General features: G+C 38.0%; 5 protein-coding genes across 13 annotated transcripts; 3 read left to right on the forward strand and 2 right to left on the reverse strand.

Moving 5' to 3' along the window:
- The first annotated feature begins 766 nt into the window (after window positions 1-766).
- On the forward strand, window positions 767-5,041 carry LOC148384505 (uncharacterized). 5 transcript variants are annotated; one of them, XM_088356627.1, is made up of 12 exons: window positions 767-859; window positions 1,506-1,569; window positions 1,839-1,904; window positions 2,014-2,067; window positions 2,139-2,219; window positions 2,316-2,424; window positions 2,545-2,556; window positions 2,648-2,686; window positions 2,840-2,989; window positions 3,137-3,246; window positions 3,464-3,496; window positions 3,836-5,041. In XM_088356627.1, the coding sequence occupies exons 2-12, from the start codon at window positions 1,534-1,536 to the stop codon at window positions 3,863-3,865; spliced, it is 720 nt and encodes a 239-aa protein (XP_088212753.1). In that variant the 5' UTR covers window positions 767-859; window positions 1,506-1,533; the 3' UTR covers window positions 3,866-5,041. The 5 variants fall into 5 exon arrangements, with proteins under 5 accessions (XP_088212753.1, XP_088212757.1, XP_088212754.1 ...); XM_088356628.1 differs by lacking the exon at window positions 767-859 and adding an exon at window positions 866-1,007; XM_088356629.1 differs by lacking the exon at window positions 767-859 and adding an exon at window positions 1,017-1,418.
- On the forward strand, window positions 4,600-7,581 carry pih1d1 (PIH1 domain containing 1). 3 transcript variants are annotated; one of them, XM_088356624.1, is made up of 11 exons: window positions 4,600-4,738; window positions 5,297-5,406; window positions 5,486-5,543; window positions 5,625-5,813; window positions 6,101-6,162; window positions 6,460-6,541; window positions 6,614-6,710; window positions 6,899-6,925; window positions 6,977-7,055; window positions 7,141-7,284; window positions 7,358-7,581. In XM_088356624.1, the coding sequence occupies exons 2-11, from the start codon at window positions 5,326-5,328 to the stop codon at window positions 7,391-7,393; spliced, it is 855 nt and encodes a 284-aa protein (XP_088212750.1). In that variant the 5' UTR covers window positions 4,600-4,738; window positions 5,297-5,325; the 3' UTR covers window positions 7,394-7,581. The 3 variants fall into 3 exon arrangements, with proteins under 3 accessions (XP_088212750.1, XP_088212751.1, XP_088212752.1); XM_088356625.1 differs by lacking the exon at window positions 4,600-4,738 and adding an exon at window positions 4,930-5,069; XM_088356626.1 differs by lacking the exon at window positions 4,600-4,738 and adding an exon at window positions 5,042-5,147.
- Window positions 7,582-7,732: 151 nt separating this feature from the next.
- Window positions 7,733-12,598, forward strand: tnnt1 (troponin T type 1 (skeletal, slow)). 2 transcript variants are annotated; one of them, XM_088356623.1, is made up of 14 exons: window positions 7,733-8,583; window positions 8,726-8,775; window positions 10,201-10,243; window positions 10,335-10,351; window positions 10,420-10,530; window positions 10,838-10,859; window positions 11,125-11,185; window positions 11,274-11,390; window positions 11,522-11,599; window positions 11,693-11,806; window positions 11,881-11,990; window positions 12,112-12,202; window positions 12,276-12,316; window positions 12,406-12,598. In XM_088356623.1, exons 3-14 carry the CDS (start codon window positions 10,218-10,220, stop codon window positions 12,449-12,451), a joined length of 834 nt encoding a protein of 277 aa, XP_088212749.1. In that variant the 5' UTR covers window positions 7,733-8,583; window positions 8,726-8,775; window positions 10,201-10,217; the 3' UTR covers window positions 12,452-12,598. The 2 variants fall into 2 exon arrangements, with proteins under 2 accessions (XP_088212749.1, XP_088212748.1); XM_088356622.1 differs by lacking the exons at window positions 7,733-8,583; window positions 8,726-8,775 and adding an exon at window positions 8,837-9,891.
- A 542-nt stretch (window positions 12,599-13,140) lies between these two features.
- syt5a (synaptotagmin Va) lies at window positions 13,141-16,633 on the reverse strand. Of its 2 annotated transcripts, XM_088358588.1 has the most exons (10): window positions 16,518-16,633; window positions 15,813-15,973; window positions 15,602-15,616; window positions 15,317-15,498; window positions 14,925-15,011; window positions 14,686-14,853; window positions 14,447-14,614; window positions 14,240-14,357; window positions 13,997-14,130; window positions 13,141-13,918 (listed from the first exon to the last, which is right to left on the reverse strand). In XM_088358588.1, the coding sequence occupies exons 1-10, from the start codon at window positions 16,547-16,549 to the stop codon at window positions 13,709-13,711; spliced, it is 1,275 nt and encodes a 424-aa protein (XP_088214714.1). In that variant the 5' UTR covers window positions 16,550-16,633; the 3' UTR covers window positions 13,141-13,708. The 2 variants fall into 2 exon arrangements, with proteins under 2 accessions (XP_088214714.1, XP_088214715.1); XM_088358589.1 differs by lacking the exon at window positions 15,602-15,616.
- A 451-nt stretch (window positions 16,634-17,084) lies between these two features.
- LOC148384509 (ferritin, middle subunit) lies at window positions 17,085-18,470 on the reverse strand. The gene is made up of 4 exons (XM_088358385.1): window positions 18,177-18,470; window positions 17,715-17,861; window positions 17,512-17,637; window positions 17,085-17,442 (listed from the first exon to the last, which is right to left on the reverse strand). Exons 1-4 carry the CDS (start codon window positions 18,276-18,278, stop codon window positions 17,287-17,289), a joined length of 531 nt encoding a protein of 176 aa, XP_088214511.1. The 5' UTR covers window positions 18,279-18,470; the 3' UTR covers window positions 17,085-17,286.
- Window positions 18,471-18,572: the final 102 nt, after the last annotated feature.

Below are 18,572 nucleotides of genomic sequence, written 5' to 3' on the forward strand. Positions count from 1 at the left end.
TTTAGGGAACAGATTGCTCTTTGTTAACTGCGCAATATCATTCATTCATTCGTTATAAAATGAAAACTAAGAGTAAGTTGAGTCATTGAATTGGATTCAAAGTTTGTTTTCATGTCGGTATCACTGATCATTACTTTTTCACATTCCTGTTTAATAGATACAAACAAACTACAAGGCTAACATAAATGCTTAAATATTGTTTATGACTTCGTTTGGTGGGTTTTTCTTTTTCATGTACCTGTTGCATTTGACCTATAAATAATTGATGTCCTTTGTATAGGCTTTTGTGTAACTTTATTTCATGTTATTTAAATGTCCTTTGTTTCCTTTTTTTTAACATATGGTGATGGAATGTTGCCTGAAATAAATAAATCCTTGACTTTACTGTAAATGTTTACATTTGGGGTTTCATTTTTTTTTTTAATCCAAACACTAATTCCAATGAAGTTGGACATCATGTAGAATGGAAATGGGGAAAAAAATAGAAATATTTGCAAATTCTTTTCAACCAATATTCAACTGAATACAATAGAGATGTCTAATGATCTTTTTTTTTTTTTAATTTGATGCCTGCAACACATTCCAAAAAAAAAAAAAGCTGGCAAAAGGGCATGTTTATTATTTTTGACATTACATTTCTATAGACACTAATTGTTGAATAAAGACAAAAATCCATCCTTGCGAGTGATCTGGAGTTGAACAGACTCTGCCTTAAAAGTCACTGATTTCGGTGTTGTGCAAGCGCAAGTGTCTTTCGAGGCGGAGCTCATGCAGACTAGAGAGTGAAACCGAAACCTCAGCTTCAAAAAAATACTGTCGTCTGGCTAAAGCAGAGCAACTTTATCGATCTCGAAACGCGGTGAGTGCACATTACCACGGATGCATGAATCTACTCATTACGCCTGAGCAAGGAGAAATAGGAAAGCGGCACACACGAGGACGATCTAGAAAACGCCCGCTTTATCGACATTAACCTTATTCGTGCATGTATTCAGGCATATTTCTAAGTATGCATGTATATTTTTATTTGGATATTGCATGATGCGTTCTTAACCGTATCGTTGCTCTTCCTTTCATGACGTGCTTAGAATCGGGAATCTCTTCATGTACTTTGCGGGATGCTTATTAAAATGCCTCTGTGCATTCCAAAAAAAAAAGTGACCAAATAACAAATCTAGGGAAATCACTGCAGAGAATCTAATGACGCGCATATATAGATATAATACAAGATTGTGGCACATGGACTTTTCTTGCTTATGCATTAATTCCTGATTGTTAAATCGTGGTCAGTTGAGTATAACGGGTTAAACACTGTCAGCATTTTTTTTTTTTTTTTTTACAAAGTAGTAGCTCCAACCGGGCCTAATTTTGACAGGTACTCAGTTATTTGTCCATGGTCACTCACTTCTTTCATTTCTGTGCGTAAAATATCTTAAATTGTATGTTTATCATTTTACTGTTCCACAAAGGATGAATTACATTTCTTGAATGTTGTTTACTTCTAGTGTGAGACTGGATGTTTAGAAAAGCAGAATGACGTGGAGGTGGCCACCCTGCCTGTGTTTTTTTGTAAGTAAGCACTTTTTTTAATATATAGCACTCAGCCTGTTGATCCCAATTCTAGACCATGTAAAACATTTCCTGAGGGTCTCAAGTCTGTCCACAAATGAATATGTACCTAACCTATACCTAGTTTCCACACTTTATTTAAAGCCCCAGTAAAAATAATATTCTCATATGAAATTAAGAGTGTGAAAAAGTCCCAGACAGTAGAGCCACCACTGTGTTTTTGTTTCTTTTAGTTAAAAGTTGAACTGCCATACAATTGTCTGTTTTAGGTATTCCTGTGTTTGATTCGAAATTCACAAGAGGGCTGTAAAGACTATTTAAACATGAGAGAATGGGTATGTTTTTTTTTTTTATCGTCTTTGATAAAGAGTCATTGTCTGTCAAACTAGCATGTGGAATATCACTTAACTTGACTGTTTTCTTGACTGTACTTTTGTCACGCAGATGAATTCCACTGGTCTTAAAAATGTCTCCCTTGTGATCACAGAGAACACCACAGTAAGTTTCTAATTGGTCAAAAGTGATTGATGAAAATGGATTCTAACATCTTTCTTATTTTTTTTTTAAAGAATGTGGCTGAGTGTACTTTAGAAAGCTACTGTCTGCAAGGACAGATATGTGATGTGTTGAACGACTGCTTTGACAGGCATGTGAGTGAGAAAATCAGAAAGGCTCTTTGAATCATGTGTTCATTATGACAATGGTTTTATTATTAACTATTCATTTGTTTTTTTTCCCCACTTTAGGCCGAGTCACAAAGTGCAAAGTGTAAACCAGTGTTGAATGTTACTGTTCATCCTCATCACTTAATGTGCCTTTTAGCCAGAGTGACGGATTCCCAAAATAGTGTATTTGGTTCGTATCACATTAATGATTTATTTCTTCCTGCAAGTCGCTTATTAATAATTAAACCTGTTGTAAATGTGATTGAGATTTAAAATGTATTTATTGTTCTGTTTTCCTTTTGCACTGCAGGCTGCGAATATGGTACGATTTTATATTACATTTATATGACATTTTCTAAAATAATACCAACTAAATTTTCATCGTAAGAAATATCTTCTGTTGTCTTTTTCAGCTACTGTTTGTCCATTATTTGAGGAAAGGTATCAGGCAGGTAATTGGTTTTGATTTGATATATTTGCACTCATTTTCATTGCACATAGCAGGGAAGTGAAAACAAATAGCTCCACTTTAAAATCATTCATGTTGAGCTATGCAGAAGTATTATTCTATTAAAACTAAATGAATCGTTTCCTTCTGTCACCAGTAACTGCACCGGATACGACAACAGTACGAACTACAACGATGACATCAACAGTTGGGTCATCTTCGACTGTACAGCTGCCAAACTCGCAAAAAATTATACCGGTGGCAGGAAATGGCCAGTATGCCCAAAATATATCCTGTCAAAGCAAAGGTGACTTTTATGACATACAACAAAGAGATTGTATTATGGTCGAATTTGTTTATATGAAGAATATTTCAGAATTAACGCACGCAAACTAATGAATTGCACAATTTCAATTAAAAAAATGAAGATAATTATTTGTCTTTCTTTCACCAGAAATGTCTTACCTGAAGGTGCTATTTGGGATTTCGTCAACGCTTGCCATTGCTTTGCCATTTGCTGTTTACTTTTACATGCAGCGCAAGTTCCAAGGGAAGCAGCAGCAGGTGAGTCTATTATGCTGAAAAACTGACTAAGCACTTATGGGATCATTTCATTAATGTGGTAATAATAATGAAAAAATATATATTAAAAATCCCTCATTGAAGTTGGAGCCTGTCCCAGCTGACTTTGGGCAAGATCATGCCATAGATGATAATCTCTTTTTGCCCTAGTGCTATGATTTAACTTTTTTTTTTTTTTTGGGTGGGTGGGTTCCTCTAGTATGACAACCAATCTTCAAAGTCCGATTTGCTGGTAGGTGTTATTAAGAACCTTATTGAAGATCACATATTGAATGCAAGTTGTTTCATGTATTAATTCAATTCAAACACTCAGCTTTATTGAACACAATCTGTGAATCTCACGCAATTGACTCGTTTTTCTACCTACCCATGACCTACTTTTGTCTTCACTTCCATTCTTCTTCCCCCACACATTTTTTGAAGCGATAAAGCGCATGCCATAACATGATTGCCCTTTGCCCATGGGTGTGTGTGTTATCGTAAGCTGATGTACTCGTTGGGAGGGTCCTATATATTCATCTAAAGTCAGCTTTTAGACCTTTTTTGTTTGTTTCCTCACTTTTCTCTCCAGATGGAGAACATCGGAGTGTCCACATCATAAGCTACGCATTGGATCTTCAAAACACTAGTAACAGTTCTCAAAGATTTACACTTACAATTATGCATGACTGACATGTCAAATTAATATTACTCTGGCTGAATGAATGTATATGACTGACATCACCGAACCCTTTTTTGACGTCAGGAAGACGGCTACCTAAAACTACCAAGGCAGGCATTTGGACTAGTTTCAAATTTTGCAACATCATAACTTTGTGTTTGTATAAAAGTTATGTTGCGTCAATAGAATAAATAAATAACATAATTATAGTTTTGTTTTGGTAAACTGGTTGTGGTTTACCCATTCCATCAATTTATTTTTATATCTTTGGATTATAACTATATTTTTTGGGATGGAAATCCTGAAGCTTTTCTAACGCAGCTCATATGCAAATTGGTGAATATTTATTTTCTCCATTTCTTTTGAATCTCATATATTTGGGGTATATGCTTTATGTTATGGACAGTGTTATGTTCAACCATGAACAGTGTTGAGTTTTTTTATGTTTTTCCTTTTTTTTTTTGCCATGATTTTAGCAGCAGGATTTTCTGCAGTGTTTTGGGAGACTTGTTAAAATTCTCTTTTGGTCACTTGAAGCAACAAGTTCATACGTGCTCATTGTTTTGCAATTGTTTTTGTATATGTCATTTTCATGTTATTATAGATGTCATTTGCAAAGAGCATTATCAATGATGTATGATTATCAAATGACCTGCTTCATCTGTCTGTTTAAAAAAAAATGTAGCACGAGTTGAGCATTTTACACAAAGCGCTTTTATTCTGAAGGATCACGCACGGAAGTGTGATGAACAAGTGCATAATTGCCTTTTCTGTCCTCCAGTTGAACGTAAATAGTCAGCCTTAAGAAACTAGGTAAGTAAACAATATATTGTGGTGTGTTTGTATTTAAACTGTACCTATAAAATCACTATAACCACAAATATTCGCTGGCTCCACTGAACTGCTGGTGATGCTATGCTAGTCAGCTAGCCGACTGTACTTGTCGCAGCCTACTGTTTGTTTATATGCAAGTTTAGCTTCCTCATACTGTCGCTACACGTGTGTGCACAATTCAAAGTCACGTCTAAATTGTTTTAATACGTCATTTATGTTCATGAGGAATGCTGTGATGTCGACCCATTTGACCGTTTTGAAGATTAAAAACAACTGAACCAAGCTTTCTTCCAGAATGACTCCTTGCTCTGTACGTTCTTTCAATTGCAACATTGAATGGGAATTTGAAAAAGCTGCAAGTCTTGCACGATATCAGGAAATATGAGATGTTTGTGACTACATATTCTTTTTAAAAGCACAATTACCCTTTTACCCCCCATTTTATTTGTATTGTATTTGATTAAAATGGCTGTTTCATATCACAGGATTCTATTTAAGGATGTTTATCGAGCTATGTTTTCGGCTGTTTAACCACAGGACTGTTTGCTTCATTTGAGCCTGTTACCATGACAACCGACTCGACACTCCTCAACTCCGAGATGGAGATACAGCAGCAAGAAGATCTGTATCAGCAGCTCTTAGCACAGGTCTTTTGACCCTGGCTGGGTTTTGTAATCTATCATATTTCCTGGTGGGTCTCCAAAATCTGATTATTTTTAAATTCAGTCACTAGAAAATATGCAGACTGCAAATCCAGATTCCAAAGTGATTCGGCCGCAACCAGGTGTGTAATTTTACAACACAAATGATACCAAATGACACAAATACAATACGACAAAGTAGGCTATTGTGTCCTTCCTCTCAGGAATTTGTGTGAAGACGACATCAGAGGGCGGCAAGAAGAAGGTCTTTGTCAACATCTGCCAGTCCAACTTGGTTCCACCTCCACCGGAGATCTCGAAAGAGAAACTTTTAGATCTGCTCCAATTAGAAGATCCCAGTGGCTACAGAGTCCCCATGAGCCTCGGCGAGCCACACACTGAATTGGACAACAGTAAGTCATTTTTTTATTTTTGAACATGCCAACAATGTGATTGATTGAATATGAACGCAACCAGTTAAATAGGTTTTGAAATAATCCATCAAGGTCTCGCTTTAATGAGTAAAACTTGATAATGATCACAGTTGAGTAGAATTTTCCCACTATTCATTTTTTTTGTTATTGTCACTGATGCATAGAAAAGTGAACTCACCAAACTATACAAACAGTTTGGTGAGTTCACTTTTCTATGCATCCCCCTCTAATTTTGCTAATGCCTAAATATAAATGTTGTCTGTCAGACTCTCAAGGTTGCACTGCATATGACGTGGTTATCAACCAAGAGTTTTTCCAGATGTGTCAGGTATGTCCGGCAGCTTTTATTCTTATCAACTATAATTATAGAGCCACAGAGCCAAAGTATTTATAGTTAAGAGTTGGTGGATTGAACATGATTCATAACGTTTAAGACTAAGTAATAAGGAGATCAGGCTTTGTAGTAAATCAGCAATATTGGAGTGAATATTTAATTCTTTAATTGTTGCAATAAAAGTAAAGTGTGTCTCTATTTAGTTAATGCACAATTGCAATTGCCTAATAAAGTGTCTTGTAAATCTTTCTGTAATAAACATGCTACTTTTTGTCTTTATGTGTCCTGCAGAAGGACTCCCTGTTCCAGCAGTTTGTTATTATGGTGTCTTTGGAAGGTTTAGAGAACAAGTACAACATCGAGCTGAGTCGAGGTGTTTAACAGTCAAATCTTTTCTTCATTTTGGTGTTCTATATACTCAATTGTGGTTTACATCTTTGTCCAGATTGGAAAGTGCTGAAAAACAGGAAATTCTTGGGCTCTGTCAGCGAGCAGAACATTCGCACTAAAAGCAAGCCAGTAATCCAAGAGCTGCAACCTCAGTAAGTCTCCATGTTGGATTGTTTAAGAAGCCAAGCTAAACAGGAACATCCCAAATGACTTCCTTCCAAAGACTCTGTAAAAAAAAATTGAACAAAATCCTATGTCAGTAAGAATGCATTGTTTATAAGCTCAGCCGGATATTTTACACAAACTGATTTTGTGATTTGTCATTGTTTTTAATTTACAGGGAAAACTCCACTTCAGAGGCCAAAAGGTAAAGGTATTATCTGTTCACCTTTGTTCGTTCTAATGTTATGTATCTCAGACCAGAATTCACCTTGTTTGTGGAGCCTCCTTCTGGTGTCCCTGAGTATCTCATTGCAGAAATCAACTTGCCTGGTGTGGTGAGAGACACAAATGTTAAACCATCCAAAAAATACTGACACTATAAAACAATGGGAATCTCAATAAAGATTCTTTATTTTGCAGGTTTCATCCCGAGCCTTGGTCCTGGACATCGGTGAGGACCGCCTCGTCTTGACGGCACGGCCCTCGCTCTACTTTCTGGACATTTTCCATCCCTTCCTCGTCAATCAGGAGACAAGCGTAGCGCAATTCAACAGCAGCACTCAGGTAACGCCGGCAACTTTTGTGAGAAACCCAACAAAGGCAGTGGTTCATAATTGTTGTGCCTTGTGTCTCTTAGATCCTTACAATCACCTTACCTGTGGTGTCATCTTGAAACAACCAGACGTAACTTCCAATTATTTATTAAGATGCTGTGAAAATCATGACTCCCCTGCACATAGTGAGTGAAGTGAATCCCCTTTTCAAATTTTACTGCAATCATTGATTTTGTATCATTTTACGTAAAAAAAACGGACTGTATAGAAATGATAAAAACCAGAATAAAGATGTAATCAAAACTAACCATTTTCATATTCATGGTTTACTTTTGTATTGATGACAATGTTAATTGTTTCATAACTGTTTATAATATTTTAACTGATGTAACAGCAGGATGCAGTTTTGTTCTTGGACCTTCAAAACAGGATCCACTCATTTTCTTGACCTTTGATTAATACACGAATGTCAATCTAATACAGCATATCATATTGAAATATTTTAGTCCAATAATAAACTGTGTTATTTAGTACTGTATAGTGAAACATACTATCCAAGATAAGTATGATTAATTATAGTTTCATATAGAAACCTCTTATTTGGATATAATTAGTGAACTTCAGCCCAATTTTGAGTCATAATATTCATTTGAGTATAGCCTAGTGACTTTTTGTTTGTGCTTTTTTAGAACCCCACACCCCTCTCAATGGAAAAAGTCAATGGGTCCCTATTTTTGGATTTGGCTCTTTAGGACCCTCCTCCCTCATTCCTCCTTTCTCTGCACGGGTTAGGGTTCCGAAGTAGGGTTTCAAACTAGGGTTAGGGTTTTAAAGTGGCCACAGTCGTTGTCATCATCCAAGAAGGTCAAACGCCTGTAATATTTTAGATCAAATTTAAGGATTAAATAAAAAAAAAAATGAATCAGGTAGAAGCGAACACAACTGGACAAACTAACCCACAATTATTTCAGCAGCAGTTCAGCTTTTGAGTTATAAATGTCCCGTCGCATCAATATAACTAGTCTAATGGAGGCTTTTGCTCAACACTAAATTATACGTATAAATAGCACTAATGCCTTCTCTGCCAGCTTTGTCTCTCTCCTGCCCCAACTCTATCTATCTCTCCTTTCATTGAGTCATTCCCGCTCCACCTGTCCTGGGCCACCAGCCTCCATTTGTCCGGTGAGGTCAGCCAGCCACCTCGCCAGCCAGCCCACTGTTCGTTCCCCTTAATCCCACGGGGTGCTCATCTTGCGGCCGTCTAATCCGCCCGTGGCTGTCAACCCTGACCACACAAGCACACCTGCAAGTTAGCACACGCGCTCCCGGCTATTTTTGAAGCCTATATTCAAACACTCCATCATAGTCGTTGAATGCATGTGCAACTAGTCATCCATAGAGCCCACGCATTGTTTCCCCCCCGTGCTATAAATCTCCCCTTCTTTGCACAGTAGTCCCAGTCCGGCTTGTGTGTGTCAACTGATTCCTCGTCTTCATACAGGTCTGTCATTTATTTATTTTTTTTCTCAGATAAATTAACACAGAGGAGATAAAAGGAATTCAATGTTCATTTATTTATCAAGATGGTTCTATTGTGACTATATACAGTAGTTGTGTCGTGAAGCTATTCAATTTGCAAAGAAATATAAAAAGTTACGACATGTTCTCGTCTTGCAGCGATAAAATGCTACGAGACATTGTTTCGTACAGATTACATCGTGTATTGGTCATGTCATTCTTCGGTCTCATTTGCCCCTAAACACATTCGTTCACTACGAGTGTTAACTAGTTAGCACCTGGTTAGCTGTTACATGGCAGTTTGCAGGATACACACTCAGCCAATTACAGGCAGAAAGATCAGAGCTGAGATTCGAACACCTGAACCTGCCAAGAGATTCTTGGTTAATGAATTTTTTTGCCAGTATTCCACTTTTAGCAGAATTAGGAATTAGTCTGTTGATAGTCGTTCTTTTATGATATCATCAAAATATTTAAAACAAAAAGTCCGATAGTGTCATCTCACAATTTCTATTCAACCTCATATTTAAATGCACATATTAAACGCATGGTCCCTTGATTTTATAATTTACTTTCTTACCTTTCTTTAGCGGCAGCTTTTTTTTTTTTTAATATAAATAAAAATTGTGATGGACACACATACAACAAGAACAGTCCTTGACTAAAATTACCCTACCTAAGACCAGTGCATTTGCCTGCTTGATTTTGACGCTCCCTAAATCCCCTCCCTGAATTTTTTCAGCCTACCACTCTCTCTCCTTTTAGCTTCCAACATTGATGCTTTATGCTGACAGAAGTGCTCAAATCTCAAGAAGAAAACACAGAATGTCAAAAAGTCAAATTAGCAGCTTTGATTTTTCAGAAAAGCTCTGACGGAAGAGATCTCGAGTGTGTTTAAGGACAACGTGTGAGCAATGCGGGAACGAAAGGGAGAGAAACTCAAGCTCTCTTTGTTTAACCTTTGTTACATTCTCACCTGTTGTTCTTGTATTGGTCCTCCAGCATCCTTTGCCAAGATGGTGTCAACACACACCCTCTGTGTCTCTGCATTGTTTTATGTCGAAGCTCGAGGACACAATTTATAGCCAGAAGCATCTCAGTATGTATTATCTGGCTGTTTATTTAAAGTGATTTACAACCGGTCAAAAAAGGCCTCCTGTGAAGAGTCTAAAAATGTTCGAGGACAAAAGAGCCGGCATTAAACCATGCACCAATGGAATTATCTTTAGTTAGTTTGGGTTGCTGATGTGAATACGATATTTAAAAAAAAAGAAGAGAGATTTGGGTTATGTCAGGGTGTACCTAAACTTTTGTAAGATGAAATCGCCTCCTGGACAATTCTACTGAGGAGATTAGCGAATGAAAAGATGGCTATATCATTTTTATTTTTTTGTTTTAACATTCACAGACTTGTTTCTTGCAGCCATGTCCGACATAGAAGAGGAGTACGAGTGAGTATCCATTTACGTGCTCTTTCTGCAATAAAAGCGACAATTTTATTTATTTTATTTTATTCATTTTCTTTCTTTGTTCTTTGTCCAGAGATCAGGCAGAGGAGGGTAAGGTGCAGAGTATTCAACTGTTTATCAAAAATATATGCGTGCAATCTGTTGTCTTTCCATGCCAGAGGTGGAGGAAGAGCAGGACGAAGAATATGAGCGGTACCATAAGCATGAAGAGGAGCACGAGGAGGAGGAGGAGGAGGAGGAGGAGGAGCATGTGTACGAGGATGAAACAGGTAATGGAAGGACATTTCATAGTGTCAACAGCTCATACCAATATTTATTTCTCAATTATGTATTTATTGTCATTATGGCCTATTATTTCTACAGCCTAGTATTTGTAAGCCGTTTATGTTCACATTTTTTCTTAAGCCCCTTCCAGAGAAAAACAAATTATTATTATTATTATTATTTTTTAACTAGGGCGAGTTTTAGACTGGTGGCAATAAAATTGACAACACACCATCCAACAGTGCTTTAATGCATCCTCTATTTCTGTGTTTTACTCACTGCTAATTGCATAATCCTCTCTCTTTTCAACAGAGAAAGAACGTCCCAAACCAAAGTAGGTCTGCTTTTTTTTATCTCTCGCTTTTAAATTTGCTGAGTGCAAAATGAGGAGAATTGCCTCTGTTGCTGAAAACTCTTCTAGTTCCAAAAAGTAAAATTAAGATAGCTTTTTTTTTCTGGTGTTAAAACATATTTTTTAGTGTTGAAAAAAACATCCTGAAGAAATGCCAAGAATTGAACAGTCCCCTTTATTTTTACATGTTCTCATTTCTTATTGAATTTCTTACTCATTTATTTCCTCCTTTGCTTTCTCCATTTAGACCAGTGGTAGCTCAAATTGCCCCTCCGAAGATTCCAGAAGGAGATCGAGTTGATTTTGATGTAAGTTGACTTTATGTAACTTTTCATCCGGAGTAGAATTTCATAATTTTAGTTTGACCTACAACCCCAAATCCATTTTTACCACCAGGACATCCACAGGAAGCGAATGGAAAAAGACATGTTGGAGCTGCACACGCTGATCGACGTCCACTTTGAACAAAGGAAGAAGGATGAGGAGGAGCTTATTGGACTCAAGGACAGAATTGTAAGTTCCACAGTTGTTTTGGTCAAAACCTGACCAAACACTATGAAGCGATAAAACTGTCGTTATGTTAAATTTTTATAGGGATTCATTTCAAAATAAAATATGCAATTAAAACTTAATTTCTCTGTCAGGAACGTCGTCGCTCAGAGCGTGCGGAAATCCAAAGAGTCCGAGCCGAGAAGGAGAAGGACAGACAGAATAGGATTGCGGTAAGCAAATACGATCAGAACAGACGCAAATGAGATCAAAATCTCTTTAGAATGGTTTTCCAACATGAAGCATTTCCCTTCATTATCTGCCAGGAGGAACGTCAGAGGAAAGAGGAGGAGGAAGCCAAGAAAAAAGCTGATGATGATGCCAAGAAGAAGAAAGTCCTCTCTGGCATGGGGGCCAACTTTGGAGGCTTCCTGGCCAAGGTCTTGAGACTGACTCTCATGGAAAGGAAATAAAATACTGAGGCTGTGTGTGTGTGTGTGTACATGTCGGCTAGGCCGAGTCGAGGAGGGGCAAGCGTATGACTGGCAGAGAGGTCAAGAAGAGGACCCTGGCCGACCGGCGTCAGCCCCTCGGCATCGACAGCATGAGAGAGGACTCCCTCAGGTGATTCATTTTTTTTCCCTTATCATTCATCTATCATGCGAGATCCACCCAGCACTCCATAACCAAGCAAGAAGTTCCTCCTCAGACCTAAAAGACTTTTTTGTTTTCATGTTCCAAAAAGACAACGAGCCCAGGAGTTGTGGAACTGGATCTACCAGCTGGAGTCTGAAAAATTTGACTATATGGAGCATATAAAGCACCAGAAATATGAGGTGAGCAAGTCTTGGACTGGAATGATATTTTATTTTGTCATTTGTTCTGATTGTTTTGATTTGCTCTTTGCAGATTATTGTGCTGCTCAACAGAATCCAACATGCACAGAAATTGTAAGTACTTTTGTTTTACAAAATCAATTTATTTCTTTGATTTTATTCGGACGTCTTTTCTACTTCAAACTTTCTCGTGTGTGTTACAGTAAAAAGGTGCACGGCAAAGGGAAAGTGGGTGGCCGTTGGAAGTAAACGCGTGAAAGGAAGAACCAAAGTAATAATAAAATGGCGAGAAGAAGTACAAGAACGGGAATCTTAAATCTGTAGTCCCTACAAGTATACGGCTTCTCTGATTATTTGTTGATAATGTATTTTAATAAAACAACATGCTCTCTGTCAGTTCGCATCTTTCTTTTTTTTTACCTTAACAAAGCCCTTTTTTCGCGATATAAAAAAATAAGTCAGCTCCAGCATCAATAAATGTTTATTAACATTCATAAAAGCGTAAAAAATATTTGAACCCTAATCTTTTCTGCATAAAGCATATCAGTTGTATTTAAAGTAGCTTGTCAGTATCCTCTCTGTCCATACTTTGCCACCATCCTGTTTAATTCCCACCTCACATGTTGGACTGACTGCGTGAGACAAGGACTAAAGAGGGCACTCTGCTAATCCACTCTTTCGTGACGCACGTGCGTACACACACACACGCACACACACACGCACACACACACTCCAACGAAACTGTTGGCAAAAGTGTTATTCGTCCAAAATAAATATGAGCAATATAATTGTGAGTGGATTCCATTCTATATGAAAAATGAAGAGTAAAACACTAATGATTTTTCATTTGGAGGTATAATAGTGATTATTATTCAAGCAGATTTTCCAGAGGCGCGTGTATGTGAGCTAGAGACTAAATCCACACAACCATCTGTCACTGAATTTGTTTGAAATATTTAATTTAATCATGTTTTATTTACACGTATATCATCTTACACACGTTTTCTTTTTCACATACAAAGAATGAGGAATTGGTAGGAGTTCTAAATATTTAACCGGGTAAACAAAAGAGAAGTCATACATAATGCAATCTCAAAAAGTGAGAATATTATTGCCTCGTATTTTTCTTATAATAAAACCATGTAAACACATTTTACTTCGGGAAGGATTCCTTGAAACAAAAATCTAAAACTCATTTACAAAGACAAAATAATGATAGTACAAAGATGTTATTGCAATTCAAAATATGACCTAATAAATGCATTTCACAATCCTAAACTTCAACCCTGCCCTTAGATAATCAGGGCAGCTCTGTGAAATAACGACAATATTGATGAAAGTTGGCAAAGTGCAAAGTTTTTGCTCACTAAAATATGACTGTAAGAAGAGTTGATATTTTTTTTAAAGGTTTTTAATATCCGTGCAAGCTATTGTAGATGCACTGTCCACCAAAAATCAAGCCCTCAGTGTCCATGTATTGTAAAATGTGATTTTATTTGAGTTATTTTAGCGGATGGGAGCCTTGAGGGCAGCATCGACCTCCTCCTCCGGCTGCAGGACGTGCCACTGAGCCACCGGACGGCGTGGATTGGCCAACATGTCAGACCAGTGACGCAGTCCGACGCCCGAAGCGCCGTAACCGATCCAGCACTTCCCGATGGGGTCGTTACTTCCCAATTTGTCATAATCGTACACCGTGATGATCACCTGGACTTTCTGTGGGGATGAAGACAATATGTTTTATAAATGCTATATAAATGTCGTTCCTTTTGGACCAAACGATTGTTTACCCACCTGGATCTGGGAGAAGGGGATCTCAAAGCTAAAGCTCTCGTTGAAGTATGGATTCAGAGTGTTTTGTTTTACTGATGTCTTCTTCTTCTTCAGGCGCTTTCCATTGTGCTGAAGAACCACTTTTACAAACGGATCTGTGGAAGAAGCAAAGTTCATGTTCACCAAGACTACATTGTGTCTGTAAGTTTGTCTCTATTTTTATTTCTTCCAAATGACTATGGTGTTATTTTTATGTGTGCCCACCAGATAGTCCTCCAACATCCATCTTCTTCAAGTTCTTGGCTTCCATGATGTTAACGGTCAGCTTGCCAGCCGTGGGAACGTAGCGGAGAGAAATGCAGATGTCTCCGAGCTTCTCTTGCTGTATTGAAAGAAATACAAATAATCAGGTTAGTTTTATCATTTCAAAACCACTCAAAATTTTGATGAAATTTGAAAATAAAAAAATACCTCTTCTTTTTCTCCTCCAATCAAATCCTTCCATTCGTGGATCGGCTGTGCGAGGTCTATGCTGTTCATGGGAATCTTGATCTCACCGATGACGTCATGTTTGCCGAATCGGTCAAAGTCGAAAACCTGCAGCACCAACGTCTGACCACCCAACTCTGTGTAGGGTATCTTGGAGAAACGAGAAGGTCCAATTTTAAAAGGTAAGAAGGCTTGGGTGTTATTTGAACAGTATGACACACCTTGAAAATAAAGGTCTCATTGAAAACCGGACAGAGGTTCTTGCGCTGGACTTTGGTTTCAAACTTTTTCTTCTTGTCCGGCAGCATGTAGACTTTAACGTAGGGGTCCGAAGTCCCGCCCATGTCCATGGCTGCCAGGTCCTGAGCCTGGAGGATGCCTACTATCAGCTAGGAGGAACAATGAGAGAAGCAACAACATGAGTGGAGGTACGTCCAACTTTGATAGACAATCTGTGTACCTGGTTATCCGTGAAGTTATAATCCAACGTGTACTCCAGTTTGCCAAAGTTCTCTTTCTCCTCCTCTTCCTTCCCGTCCTCACCTTCCTAAAAGAACCACAAGCTGTAATTATGAAACATCTCATGTTGATGTTTAGATAACAACAACAATCTGTTGGCCATCTAACATACAAGGTGGACGTCACACTTTTAGGGGCGTGGCCTAATGATGTCAGGAGGTTAGTCATATGTGAGAATCAACAAGGGTGCTCATTTTCAGCCTCACTTGCACAATAAATAAATCATAAAAATAAATAAATAAATTTAAGAAAATAAATAAATAAATAAATAAATAAATAAATAAATAAATAAATAAATAAATAAATAAATAAATAAATAAACAAACTGCTTACCTTCTTTTCTTCTCCGTCCTCCCCTTCTTTGTCCTTCTTCTTGCGTCCTCGCCCGGCCTTTCTTTCTCTGACCTTCTTGGGCTTTTTTCCCTTATTGAAGCATTTCTTGTAAATGCAGAATCCCATACAGGCAATTAGGGCGAGGACCACCACCACAATGGCACCTACTGCCCACATGGGCACTGAAAAAAGAAGGGAGGAAAGCTTTATGATGGGTAGTCCCAAACTATTGCCCGAATGAGTGTTTTAGTATATTAGAAGAAAGTTTCATGGAATGACACTTACAATTGAGTTTATGGTCTGGAGCAGAGCACAATGGTCACATGACAATGAGAAATGGAAAAACAAAAAAAAAACACAAATGGAAAGTGAGATGACAAGATCTAATGAGGGAGAATGCTAAAAATATTCAAGACAAAAAATAAGCTATATTACCAATTTGATATTTAAAAATAAAGCAATCCTCAGATTGAATTGAATGTATTTATTCACTTACTGGGTAAGTGTGTGAGCTCGTTGAAGAACTTGTTCTTCATGCTTTCAAACTGGTGGTTGGAGTGATGTGAGGGGGGCGGAGGTGGCGGGGGCTCCTTGCTTTCCTCCTCCGCTGCCCTGCGGAGTCGCACCCCCTGCATGCTGAGCATCCGCATCATTGCTCTGTGAGAAATATCGTGTCCCAAAATGTATTTGATAAATTGAATGTATTTTCCAATATCATTCAAAGTAGTTTACCCATCAACAACAACTGCATGAATTAATTCATTGTATTTACTCTATTTACATCACAGGGTGAAATTTAATTTTATTTTGTTTAAAATAGTATGTGTGAATTTCAAGCTGTGACTTGAGCCCCTCGCCTCAATAACGAGTCAGAGTAGATGTCCCCGTGTCACCGTGAAAGCATTAGAACAAGATTAAGTAGCCAAGGTAATCCAAAAATCCCAGGGTTTAAACAAATTAAGCAGGTTTTTTTTTCCTCTTGGAGCCTCCTGCCCATTTTCCCCTCACGATGCACCATTAATTAATTTGTCAAATTTAAATATCTCATAGCTGTTTTTTTCTTCATGTGAAGGATGTTTTCTTTTGGGGGTCTTGAAAGACATTTTGCTTTTTTTATTATCAACATTATGTCAAGTTAACATGGCCTCTGTCAAATAATATAAATATATCATATAGATAAAATAATATAAATACGACTCACCTATCTTTGTCTCGGTCAGTATTATTAGGCATCCAAAGGTAGTGAGCTCCAATCAAACAGTGTTGCCTCAAGGGAAGTGGTTGTCCACAACTCTTTCTCTCTCTCTCTCCCCTCCTCTTTTTTTTTTTTTTTTAATCTCCTCATTATCCCTCAATACCAACTACTTACTGGCCATTCTGCACAACATATTTGGTCTTGAGGCTCTAATTTGATATTACAAATCTCCTTTAAAAATATTTTTACAAGGATTAACACATTAACACAATCTTAAATTTAAATCCCAAAGGCAATTGTATATGTAATGAAATCCAAAGCATTGTAGTTCGTATCTCTTACCACTAGAGGGCAGACTAAGACTAAGTATTAGTTGGGTCCTGCAGAGGAATGTCAGATTTCCAAAATCAGAACCATGTTGGAGGCCACTTAAGAGGTGTGAATTCAAAGCACCTGGCTTTGTAAAAACTGTTATGAATTGAAGAAAATAGACGAGAATAAATTACTTAATGGGACCAGGTTCCTAAGGCAGAGCATTTTGAACAATGCTTATGTCAATGAAGAAAAGGTTCATTCCAGCTTCATTTTTTTATTCAGTGTAGAGCATCTTTACAACAGCCACTTGAGCATTTGACAAACAATTCTCATCATCCCATGAAACCACCTAAACACATGGCCCTTTGTTAACCAGATTAAACAGTTGGCTAGGTAGAGAATGCTAATGAAGGCCCATTTTAATGAACATGACAGGCCTTCACAAAAAAGGGACATGCATTTAGCTCTTGCCCCCCAGAGTATGCTTGTCAAACAGGTACTCTGCCATCTTGTTGTTTCCAGCATCCATTCGGCTCAGGTTGGTGATGTAGTCACCCAACTTCTTTATGGCCTCCACTTGCTCATTCAAGTAGTGGCTTTCCAAGAAGTCGCACATCTGTGGACACCAAAAGATTAGGAAAAGTAAGATTATGGCCAATGAGTAAATGTTAATTTGCAGACTTACATGTGGGTCCACATGTTCAGAGGCCAGTTTGTGCAGTTCCAGCAGAGCCTGGTTGACATTTTTCTCCAACTGCAGGGCGCACTGCATGGCCTCAAGTCCACTCCCCCACTCATCACGCGCTGGTTTCTAGAGAAAAGCACAAATAGAAATTAGAACACAAAATTTGAAACAGCACCATCTTTTATTTGGTTTGTAGTGCACACCTTGATATCCTGGAGGAAGATACGTCCACCTCTTTTGTTTTGGAAGGACAGGAGCTTATCAGCATGCTCCCTCTCTTCTTCACTGTTCTCCTTGAAGAAATGGGCAAAACCTGGAAGGGCCACGTCATCTCGGGAGAAGTAAGAGGCCTAGCATTTGAAAATAAAAATTAATTAGATCGGCTTCTGTGAAGCAATAAATTAAATTATACTAATTGTAGCAAAAACAGTAGTCTACACGGGACAATGTGAGAATCTGTTTGGGCATATTTAACATTTATTTTTAATAGAAAAAGTAAGGCACATTAGTTGGCCTTTTCCACCAGCTAGCAAACAGCAGCCGGAAATGCCTTCTTGGGTCAGTCAACAATAGAGCACGTTGCTCTGCATACAAATTGCATTCTAACCTCGTAACGTGATATTGATCTTTTTTTCCTTTCTTTTTTTCTCGACAGACTTACTTACCATTGAGGTGTAGGTGTAGGAAGCGAACAGCTCCATATTAACCATTCGGTTAATGGCGGCCTCACAATCCTGGTGGTAGTTCTGACGCACTTGAGACTCCATCTTAGCTGGTAGGTTTTCTCCTTTTTCTTACCAAAACCAAAAGTACAAAAATAGAACTTTGCGTCAAGTTATCTAAATAACACAAAAAGCTGCTATGAAGTAGTGGGGTGGAAAAAAAAGGGACGAAAGAAGTTCCGTTCAAACACTGTTGAAGCAAGAACTCTCAAGCGACTCTCCGTGTGGAGTTAACTGGAAGGACCTCAATTTATATTCCTCGATCTGATGACTGCTGTGACGTCAGCTATCACATCCGCCAATGGCAGCAGGTTTTGGGAGCACGTGACAATATTGCCT

The sequence above is a fragment of the Syngnathus floridae genome, chromosome 17 (assembly GCF_059516105.1).
Source record: "Syngnathus floridae isolate MCC-2025c chromosome 17, RoL_Sflo_1.0, whole genome shotgun sequence".
Taxonomy (NCBI): domain Eukaryota; kingdom Metazoa; phylum Chordata; class Actinopteri; order Syngnathiformes; family Syngnathidae; genus Syngnathus; species Syngnathus floridae.